Genomic DNA, 12,207 nt, shown 5'->3' on the forward strand with positions numbered 1-12,207 from the left:
AAGAAAATTAACTGCTGGGGTATGGATACAGTTGGAATAAGAGAAACACTCATTTTCAGTTGGAGGATTTATATTAAAAAAATCTAGATAATTGTCTTCGTATACAAATTTTGTCCTTTAGTTATTATGTGCTTCTTTGTCTCAATTTATATGATATAATTTGATTAGGCACGGAATTTAAGAATGAAAATAAATTTTTAAAACTTGTGGGCTAAACAAGCAATAGATATTTGTGTGGCCGCAAATCATTTCATTAAGGATGAAAGAGAAGTTTTAAGTTAAATTATTTTTAAATATAGAGATATATCATGCTTTTTGGAACAAACTAAGAAGGAAAATATATCATATAAATTGGGACAGAGAGAGTATAAACAGAGTCGGGTCCATGATTTAAACTCTATGGGTTCAATTTTAAGATTATCGACATTGAACCTATTCTGTTTTAAAGTTATGAGTTCATATCTACTATTTAGTGCAATTTCAATTAAAAAAAAAATTACATAAAGTTATGCTCTGCGTCGAATGTTAGCAATTGAACCCATAACTAATATGCTACATACGCCTCTCTATATAAATACAGTATACATTCTTATTTTAGTTTACAGTTTTCTTGGTTAAATTTTTAATTTACAGTTATTGCATAGTTGAGCAGCGCTATTGTTAAACTGGATATAATTTAAATAGTAAAATACAAATTAATCACCGCATTAAACCTTTACAAAATTTATTATAAATTAGCGCCACTTGTATTATATCAAACTCATTTCATTTGTTAGTGAAATCTTTACTTCTCAATGTGGGACTTTTCAGCGTGAATACGAATTTAGTTGAGCCTCAGTACGGTACCGGACACCGAGCGAGAAATAAAAAAAAAATATGGACTTCTTTTATCAAATAACCCTAAAGATCCTTCATGCTAAATATGGAGTAATTTTTTTGGTTTACAATTACCTAAAAGCTAGTCAATTTGATTCTTTAAGTAGTAGCAAAATTTGTTGACACATCTATGTCAAATGTTCATTAACCTTTTTTGGCACCTTTTTTTAAGGGTCAGTGAGCTAATATTAAATGGCCGATGCTGAAATTGGATAGAGAGTTTCATTTTTCTTTTTTTTCTTTGGTCAATATTTGGAGGTATGCACAGGCCTAAAGAAAAAGTTTATAGTTAATATATTTTCACTGTTGCATTAAATCTAAAAAAGTTAGAGGTTATAGATATTTGGCGGCAATAGAAATATTCATTTGTAATGAATTTAAATGACTAAAACTGCTTAGGAATAGTAATAAATAAATAAAAACTATAAATCTTCCCCAAATATAATGGGATCATTTTTATCAATTTCTCAAAGCAATAAAGTGAAAAAATAAAATATAACTGTGTAAATGTTTCGAAGTAACTCAAAAAATTAAGCATTTGCAGTGTATTGGAATTGGAGCAATTGCCGCTAATCAAACCGCACCAAATTTCATCTCAAGCAATTCTAGGCTAGCTTCATCTCTATTCGCAACTAAACCTAATACTCCCTCCGTCCTAATTTATGTGGCACATTGACTCCGTCCCAATTTATGTGGTACACTCGCTTACTGAGAGTCAATTTGACTAATTTTTTAAATTAAATTGGATTAGATCAATTTCATGTTTTAAAATTAAAATTAAATGTTCAAAAACTATACGGAAAGCACTATACAAGTTACAATTTTTCTCATATCAATATGATGAAAATATAGATGATAAAATGTGGTCAAAGTTTACATAGATGAATCTCGAAAAACGAAAAGTGCCCCATAAATTGGAAAAGAGGGAGTAATGTTTTTGTTATGGAAAATTAATTATGAAATGTGCAAGTTTCATATTTGCATTGTTGATACTGCTTACTTGGAGAATTATGCTACTGAAAAAGTGTTAAAAATGAGTCTTGTCCTTGAATTTGCTGAAGAATGTTGTTTAAGTAGTTATATTTGCTAGTGTAGGAAAGATTTGTGTTTTGTTGATGATTTGTGAAATTGATTATGTTGATTTCAAATATGTGTTATGGAAGCTGATATTAGCAATTGAATAATCATTTACTTAGGCTGTGTTTGGTATGACAGAAAATGTTTTCTAAGAAAATATGTGATTTTCCTAATCATTTTCTTGTGTTTGATATGCAAATTGGAAAATGTCATTTTAAGAGCATTTGCATATATTTATAGCAAAACACTATGAAGTCGTTGAATTCAGAGTGCAACTTCTGATGGTGGGGATAGGCGGGGTGGGAGGTGGGGTAAGCAGGGGTGGGGATGGTTGGGGGGTAGACAGGGTGTGGATGGATAGTACGGGGTTGGGTTGAGGTCTCGGGGATGCGTTGATGCGTTTTTATATAGGAAAACATTTTTTAAGATATTTAGTGCAACCAAATAAAGAAAATAGGAAAAAAAATTCCCTCACACCAAACTCACCCCTAGTACTAGGAAACAAGAAGGTATAAGGAACAAAACTATGATTATCTGAAAGTGACCTTAATATGTAAGGTTTACATTTTGGAAGCAAAAAAGTAGTAGCAAGAATACATGAAAGACTCAACATAATAAAACCAAACATTTCTCCAGTAGGGGTTAACCAAGAGGACTACAATCATTGCAAGCACCACATTTGCATATGCCACAAGAAAGGAAATATAGAACGACTCCATATCTAGAAAACCAGTATCTTCTTCACAACAACTGTCCAGAGGTGACATTGGTATCTCTTTAGTCTCCATGCAATCGATATGTAATGGAAGACCACAAAGAAAGGATTTCCTCATAATCGTTTTCATTAAAAGTTGCAAACTGCGCGGAAAGCTGTGGAGTCCTACCTGTTAGATTATTATGTGCCACGGTAAAAACTTCTAGAGTTGTCAACTCTAGAAGTTGAGTGGGAAGCCTCCCAGTCAAGTTGTTGTATGACATCTCAATATTTTAGAGATTTGAAAATTGTGACGGTATCGCTCCAATAAGGTGGTTATGTGACAAGTTAAGTGCACGAAGAATGGTAAGGTTACCGAGTTCCTTGGTATTTCACCACTTAACTGGTTGTAAGAAAGATCAATTCCGGACATATCATCAACAATGTCACCTTCGTAGGAATAGGTATTATATTTAGTGGTAAACTCTGCTCCAACCCATGCGTAGTTATCTAGAAATAAATTGTCAATGAGAAAGAGAATGATAATTCTAAATCTATCACGACATCTTCTTCAAATGTATCGAATCCTTCATATCCAAATGCTGGACTGTATACGTATGTTTCTATTGTATCGTCTTGTTGCATTATGTTCCCAAAGCAATGAGGAATAGGACCCGAGATACTATTATGAGCAAGATCCAAAATTCTACTCGCAAGGCACAGCTCTGCGGGAATGATGCCTTGAAGATGATTTCCTTTCAAGAGTAAGGTGGTGATTCGAAGAGTACTACCTAACCATTTTGGAATCAAACCACTGAAGTTGTTATATCTAAGATCCAACACTTTTAGCTCGACTGAGTTTGAGAACATGTTGAATTCCCCTTGTAGCAAGTTTTAAGAGCTGAAACATGATGGAATTGCACCAACAAGGTTGTTCTCAGAGAGATCCAAGAACTCAAGCCCTACAAATCTATAATAATCAAGCGGAATATGACCCTTTAGCTGGTTTCTAGACAATGCAAGGTAGGCTAAGGAGGAGATATTACCAAGCCAGGCTGGTATGTTTCCTGACAATTTATTGTAACTTAAGTCCAATGTAGTTAAAGGAGCAGTGGATAACTTCTTTGGGATTGGGCCGGAGAAGTTGTTCCCATCCAAGTATAAATACTCTAAATAGTCAATGTTAGCTGAAATTGGGAATATTTCTCCTTTAAACATGTTATTCGACAATATCAGAAAATGTAACTTGGATCCTTTACGAGCCAATCCAATAGGTAGGTCTCCTGCTAACTTATTGTATGACAAATCCAAACATTCAAGGTCTTTCATGTAACCAAAACTTGAAGGCAACAAGCCTTCAAGCATATTCTTGGACATTGTTGCTATCACGAGATTCAGGAAAATGGACCCAATGTTAGGAGGAAGTTGCCCTCGAACCTTGTTGTTTGAGATAACAGAAGCTTTCAGATTAGGAAGGAATGGCAATTGAAGAGATCCAGCGAAAGCATTTCCATCCAAGTAAACTTCTCCAAGTCTAGAATTGTTTTCTAACAACCAATTTGGAAAATCTCCACCAATGTTGCAGTTCGAGAGACGGAGACGTCTTAGATGATGTTGATAATGAAGGAAACTTGGCATTTGGGAGCAGTTGGATAAAGATAAGGTTTCTAATTGAAACTTTGGGATCCAACTTTTAGAAGAAGTTTGTACAATTACTTAGTTTTGGTCAGCAAAGACAAACTTAAGTTTTGAATGGTTAGCAAATGACTCGAATGAAATTGGTATCTCAAAATTGTTGTTTTCTAACAAGAGGTATTCAAGGGACAACAGACTTGAAAGTGGAGATGAGGCAATGTTTCCTGTAAACTAGTTACGAGTGAGATCAATTACCCAAAGAAATGTTAAGTTTCTAAGACATGTAGGTAGTTTTCCAGTGAAGCCGTTTCCTTTGAGACTTAATTCTTCAAGATATTTTAGATCACACAAGCCTATAGAATGAACAAGTAAATAATGGTTAGGCACGTTCTATTTACTATAGGAAACATGCAAACCGAAATGGCCAGGTAACTTGAAATAAGAGGCTAAGCAGGAAAAATAACGCATTGTAGATCGAGCCAGAATTTCATTATAAGCTATAATAAACATCTTCTCCTTTTCAATTATTTAGGTTTTAAACTTTTTTTTTTTTTGAGAGAGAATTTTAAACTGTTTATAGTAATCCGTCATAATGTTTGTGGATCCATCTTAGCAGAGCAGCACTTGACCTAATACATCATTTGCTCGAATTTTCAACTACGCAAAGTGCTTTTCAAAACATTTCCCGAAATATAATAATCTCCCTTAAAACTCTTCAAAGAAAATAATCATATCTTCCCTTTGGGGGCATCTTAATAAATTGGAACGATACAAAGAAGATAGCATGACCCTTGCCCCCTACGCAAGTATGACATGCACAAACCGAGAAATTGTCCAAATTTTTTATTTCATCAAAAAAAAAAAAAAAAAAAAAAAAAGAAGAAGAAGAAGACGATCATATCATTTTGAAATGACTTTGTTTGAGAAACAGTTGTCATATGTGTTGTTAATCATTCGGGGCTTAGTATTTTAGATGGCTCAAATATTATAGACAATCACAAAAGTAGAAAATATACTACTCCTAATGACTTAGTGTCTCCTTTATAGATCTCATTTGCTTTAGCGGATTAAAAGTTATTGATAAGTATTAAACCGATTAGTAAATTTAGGTCATATTGCAATTGATTTTATAAAGAAGAAATTACACATTTAGATAAAAATGTTAGAAACTTATTATAAGCGGTTGAACTATTTGGTAAAATAATGTTGATATTTGTTAAAATGATTGATGTGTCCTTAAAGTAATTTACAGTAAGAATGAGATGATTAATACAAGATTTTGAATTTCAAATCGGCTTAAATACAATATTAATTTATGTCTCTGATTTATTTTTTATTGTAATAAAAAATATAATAAGTAATAATTTGACTATAATTTGTCACAAAAAGAAACTTCATTTTTCCCCAAAAAATTCAACTTTCACGAATGCAGAATACAATATATTGTTTAACATTTTCAAAAACAACATCCCTTGAAAGTATCACACATACATTTTAATATCACTTGCACAATTTAAAATGTTTATACTGATAGCATGGGATATACATGCAACGCACGTATCCAGTACTAGTTTATACATAAACTTGAAGGATAGATTTGATTACCTTTGAATCTTACATTGCATTGTCGTTGATATTTTTCACATTCTCTATCAAAGAATTTTTAAAAAACTTTATGATAAAAGAACTTGTAAGATGTAAAGATGAAAACCATTTCATCAAATGATAAAATACTAGATTCTTAGTTGTATAAAGGATAATTTGGTGGATGCTATGTCTGAAATTACCTTGAAGAGGTAGGGTTCCATTGAGGTTGCAGTCAGCTACTGATAATACTTTAAGGGATGACATTACACCACTGCTCCTGATAAAGTTCTCATCCAATTTGTTTCCATCCAACAGTAAGTACTCTATATTTCCTAAAGCTCCCAACTCTTACATGCAAAAGACACATATATAGAAGAATCATCAACATGTAGTTGTATGTGTTAAAAAAGTAAGATTTAAAGTGTAAATGCGTGAACTAAAATGATAATAGTAACTCGTAAATGACGTCTAAACTGGTGGAATAACATACTTCAACTCATGTTAATTTATACATTTAAATTAACATCTTTGCGTGTAAATCCATGGATTTCTAACATTTCATTTGTCCAAATTGAGCCTTGCGGAGTTGTAAAATATTTTTGGCGTCTGAGTTCTTTTATATTGTGATTTTGATGGAGTAACAATAAGATATATCTATACAACAAGAGAGACTCGGGGTACAATAAAATCAACTGAGAGAAGAGGTTTCTAGAATTACATGTACCTTTCATTTGGTATAAAACTCCATCCGTTGTGCCTTATATCGAGCTTCTTCAATGCTGTTCCAGATGTATTTAGCTCTGTCCAAGAATTTATAACAATTATGTTAGGAAGCTACTGAGAAAAAAGAAAGGCTTCTCAAGAGGGAACTATATAAGTTTAATTACCTAAAACCAGGAGACCATATTCATCCCCACTGTTATAGCTCAAATCTAGGATTTCCAGTTTGTCTAACACTGACAATCTCCCAGAACCTAAGATGTTAAGGAAATTGATTAGTTATAGTATTCTTATTCTTATGGGGAAGACTAATAGTTCAAAGAGGCAAACAGAAGGAACCATGTATTGGAACCTGATCCATTGATGTAGTTGCGTGAGATGTTCAATGACTTGAGAGATGAAAGTTGACTAATAGACTCAAAGATGCTATCATTGAAGTTGTTTCCTGATAAATCAAGTGTTTCCAGTTTTCACAGTCGTCTCAGTTTCTCAAGGGCTGTAACAAAATTAACAAGAAACTTAAAATGGATACGCTAAATTAAGTGACAGAGTCAAGTTTCCCAGAGTCAAATAGATTATAATTTGAACTTAACATTCTTAAACCAGTAAATATTTACACTTGGAAGTTGTAATTCAAATTATTGTGATCATACTAATAATTCCTATATGGATTGGTAAAGCCATTTTGTAGATACGTTTTACTGCCTCTTTTTCATTTCATACGACATTCTTTCCTTTATACCGTTTAAACGAATGACACCTTTTTACATTTGGAAGCTCTTAACTTTAAATTCCTCATTTTACTTTAATGACACGCTTTTACGATCACATAATTGTCATAGCACGTTTAAGACCACATGGTTTAAGGTAATTTTGGTATGCACCGAAGCTCTTTCCTTTTTTTTTTTTTGTTTCTTTAAAAGAACTTTGTGCCTAGTCGAACACCGCAATATAATATGAAAAAGATGGAGTGGTATATTCTTTTTCATTCTATATGAGAGGGGTGTATATAGTGAGAACAAACCTTCATTCTTCACCCAGCCGGCCAAGAGCTTTGAGATTTTTGAAGGGAATAAATAAAGATGCGTTGAAAAGCCAGTTCTCCAAAATACTATGATCAGTTTTGGTACCAGTAAGAGTACTACGTTGTTCTTCTTGACAAATTTTCTTGACAATAATGGACAACTCAGTGACTCTTCCGGTTTTATTGCTGCAAACAATTCCCTCCCATTGACAACAATCTGAGATTTCATTAGCCACCCATGATGACAAATAGTCGCAGGCTATCTTGTAGTTTATGTTTGCCTTGAGTTGCAAGAGAGCAATCCTTTCTTCTTTCCAACAAGAATAACAACACCACCATCCATTTGCTATGAATAAAATCAACAACCACCAAGATACTATCTTGCTAGTCATATTCTGCTTCTTTACCTACTTGTTCTCACTCAAAAGGTTCAAACAATCTTCTAATTTTATAGCCCACTGAATATTGACAAGACTATAAGATGAGAGAAGGAAGTTGATGATTCTTATCAAGAATCTATATATCCTTATAAACCCAAAAAAACAAAAAAACAAAAAAGAAAGGGTTAATAGCACTTTTGATTCCTCAGGTATTGATAAATTCTAATTTTAGTCCTTATGATATCTGATTAAGCATATTTAACCTTCAATTACTTGAAATGTGCACTTTTGATCCCTTTGCTTATGCATATTCACAAATTTTCAAAATTATTGATTGTCCTATTATTTAATTATCAACGTGTTATGTTAAACTTGTTTTGTTACTCAGGTTTGAAGGGCGATATACTTCTAAAAATAGTCCAAATATAACATATTTCCAGCATGAAGAGACAAAAAACACATGTTTTAATTAATTGAAGGTAAAACATGTTAAAGTCATATTTCACAAGAACCAAAATCAGAATTTATAAATACTCAAGGGATCAAAAATACTATTCTCCCAAAAAGAAAACAACTTTCTTTGCAGAAACACTATCTTCTTAGGTCCAGTATAGATTCCTTGTGAAAATCGAAAATTATACCAATGTTAGATTCTTGTGGAAAAAAAGTTATTTTAGAACAACGCGTGATAGTTAATCTTATATATATTTAATATACTAATTGACAATCAGCATCAGAGAGACACTATAACCTTTCTCATGAAGAAAAGTTTAGTGCACTGATTAATGCAGACACTGGATTCCTTAGCCACATTCTTCTTCCTTCCTCTTGTTTATTTATAATTTATGTGTGCCAATATCAAAGGATTCAGCTACTTTAGGAGCTGGTAAGTCCTCAGCACTTATTTCAGTGGACCATACACAGTAAATGGGTCATTGGGCAGTATACATTTCTTTCAAACCATTAATTGCACTGAAGAATTCTTGCAATTTGACAATGTCAACTTTTCGATTTTTGTCTTCCATCCAACTATTCTAAGTTTCTTCAGCTTTTCAAGTTTTTATTTTACTTTATTTTTCATAGAAAGTTTGGATTCAAATTTCTGAGTTAGATAAAACCATACATTATGAATAAAGAGACTAGTGGGACCCTTTTTTCAATTTAAATTTTTAACTAGTGCAAAAAAATATTGAGATATTTTTATATTTGGAAATAACTTAACTTTAAACTTCTCATTTTACCTTTTACTGATATGATTTTATAACCATACAAATGTGACATGTTAAAAACCACCAAGTTTCAAAAGTCTTTTTTGAAAATTAATGTGCAATCAAACAAATTCCCATAAAAATGAAGGGAGTACTAATTACTTGAAGATTTAGTCTCCAACGTGAGTTTCCTGGTAACTACGGACTACACTAGATATGGACTGGATTTACAGTTTTGGGAGATCAATTTTATGGTCCTTTACAAATATTATTCAAGTTATATAGTCATTTTCATAGTAGATCGGTAATAAACATAAGGGATCTTTGTATGGTCATTTTTTTCAATTTAAATTGTAACTAGTCAAAGGAAGTCATTTCTTCATATAGTCACTTCTTTTAATTGTTTAATCGCGGTTGGTTTTTTTTAGGTTTTCTCAAGCATAAATGGACCAGTTGAAGTCTCGCGAGATGCAATTCTAAGAGGAGCTACATAGTATAAGGCTGTTTTGGTGGAGAGAAGACAAACATGATCATATAAGGGGATCAAATTACAGGTTGTTGGTAACTTTTATCACACCTCGATTTACTAGCATCTCACTTTCACACCTCGTTTAACTACCGCTGGGATATAGTTGTAGAATTTACTCCTGATGGGTCGTTGACTCCACCTGTTATCTCCTTCTACGACACGCTATTATGTCGTTATATTCCTTATGTCACTTGGTCATCTCTTTTATGTGTGACATGTCTTTTTTCTATTTATCTACTCAAGATTTTTGTTTAATGTCCATCTTCCGTTGTTTTCAAAAAGACAACTATTGCCGATCCAAATTCTGGCCTAAAATTGGTTATCCAATTGTTGTTGAATGACTTTACACCTCCCAGAACCCCTTATTAGAAAACTTCAGTCTTGGCATAGGAGAATATCCGTTGTGAACCTTTGGGTGTTGAGGTGATTTGGCAGAATAATAAATGATCCCATTTGAGGTAGCCATGGTTATCTACAAGATCATGCAATGCCAAAAGCAAAATTCCTGGCTGTATCCGGAGAGGCGAAGAAGTATTTAACAAAGCATTAACCGAAAACTCGAAAGGCAAAGCAAATTTTAACAAAATAAGATTCTTAGTTAGACTATAAATAATTGTCTAGTATCTACGTTGTTACTGACGTAAATAAAGACAAAGGTTAGTGTACGATGTACTCGTTGGTAGAGTGTACCACATAACAGATAACAAAATTCGAACTTATTAAGTATTTCTGCTTTTTAACTACTGTGTTTTGGAGAGAAATGCATTTAAAATATGGTGCAATAAGTGTGAACTTACCGCATATGACACTTTATCGGGATTCCAAAAAATGTTAGTCACCACTCATTTCTACAAGTTCTAAAAATTCAAATTCATTGATGTTCTCCGTCAAATTATTCTCTCCGTCCCCCAAAAAAAAATTCCCCCAAAAAAAAAATTTAAAAAAAAAAAAGAGAATTTTTTGAAAAATGTGTGGTCCAAAATCAACCTTAAATATTTGTGTGGATGTAAATCATCTCATAAAATTAAATTATTTCTAAATATAAAAAGATGCCAATATTTTTTAGAAAAACTAAAAAGGAACAGAAAACAATCTTTTTAGGCCTGAGGGAGTAACTTTTTAACCATTACTTTAATATTTCCTTAAGCTATCACTAATGTAATAGATAAATAAATTAACATTTTAAAAAAATAATAATCAAATCGTATTGAATGAATTCCAAAAATCATAATGTAAAAGTTCATGAAAAAGGCATTCGTTCTTTCTCCAGCAAGAGCTTCTGTTCTCATAATTAGCTAAACTTAAACTACCTGTTTGCTTTAAAACTTGGTCTCATACAAAACAGAAATCTTCTCAGTTTCATTAACCAAGAGGCAGAGGAGAAGTTACAATTTCGCTCATGGAGAACAACAGGAGATTCAATCTTGATTTGATACAAAATTTAAAAAAAAAAAAAAAACTTTTGAAATGTGTGATCCAAAATAAACGTTAAAAATTAACACGGCACTCGGTAAATCATCTCATAAAGCTTAAATTATTTTATATATATATATATATACATAACATAAGCGAAATATAACGTGAATGCATAATGAGCCTTTATAAAACATGAGATGTCATAATAATTTAATGAAATACTTGTTTAAAATAATAATAACATTAGTTCACACTAAAAAAAAAAAAAACGCCAAATAAAGTCTACCGCTTCGGCCATTTCATCGGAAAAGCTGTGTCATGAATCAAATAAAAACGCCGCTTGACAAGGCTCTCCCACTATCGGACTTTAACCTATTCTGACTAGTAAAATAACGATCGCATTTGCCTAGAGTCCAAAGTAAGGAGGCCTTCACAGAGTTCAAAATCCCTCCAGGTATGTTTTTTTTTTTTTTTTTTCCATTCTCAACCACTTCGTTTTATGACTGGCGCATCAATTATTTTCCCATGTAGATTTTATGAGTTTTAAAGCTTACCGAAAGAAATAACATATGTTTTGAAATAACATGATAAACTCACAAGCACTTTACATGAACATGAGTTTTTGATAATACATATATAATGTGCAAATTGGTGAGGAAAAATATCATAAGTGGATTGAGAGCGATAACTTATGCCTTTTCGGTTTATATCCACTTTGCAGTCCCTCCTTAAGGTGTGGTTACTGATATTACATCATGTTGCACCCTGTTCTTTGAGAAGTAATAAAATATGAAAGGATCTCCATCAAATTATGAGAATCATCGGAACATGGGTGGATTAATCCTCATCCTACGATTTGGCAACGTAGTTTCGAGGCTATCTGAAAGCCCTGCCATTTTAATTAAAGCAACTCCCAAAAAACATGAACATGTAAAATAGTGGCACTTGTCTTATAGTATGTCATGAAACATATCTTGCTTGTACAAAAAGTGTGTTTTCATGAATCATAACTTGCTTGTACATGGACATCATAAATTATAGCTTGTTTGCGTGAACTTGTA

At 32.5% G+C, this 12,207-nt stretch overlaps 1 protein-coding gene and 1 pseudogene across 1 annotated transcript in view; one reads left to right on the forward strand and one right to left on the reverse strand.

Moving 5' to 3' along the window:
* Window positions 1-3,157: 3,157 nt before the first annotated feature.
* LOC132060490 (cuscuta receptor 1-like) overlaps window positions 3,158-12,207 on the reverse strand; it is a 39,171-nt gene continuing 30,121 nt past the window's right edge. Inside the window, exon 2 of the mRNA XM_059453516.1 lies at window positions 3,158-3,528. Coding sequence (XP_059309499.1) covers window positions 3,158-3,528 — 371 coding nt within the window. The remainder of the gene's footprint in view (window positions 3,529-12,207) is intronic.
* On the forward strand, window positions 5,018-5,126 carry LOC132061679 (U6 spliceosomal RNA; annotated as a pseudogene).

This window comes from Lycium ferocissimum, chromosome 6, assembly GCF_029784015.1.
Source record: "Lycium ferocissimum isolate CSIRO_LF1 chromosome 6, AGI_CSIRO_Lferr_CH_V1, whole genome shotgun sequence".
In the NCBI taxonomy this organism is placed as follows: Eukaryota; Viridiplantae; Streptophyta; class Magnoliopsida; order Solanales; family Solanaceae; genus Lycium; species Lycium ferocissimum.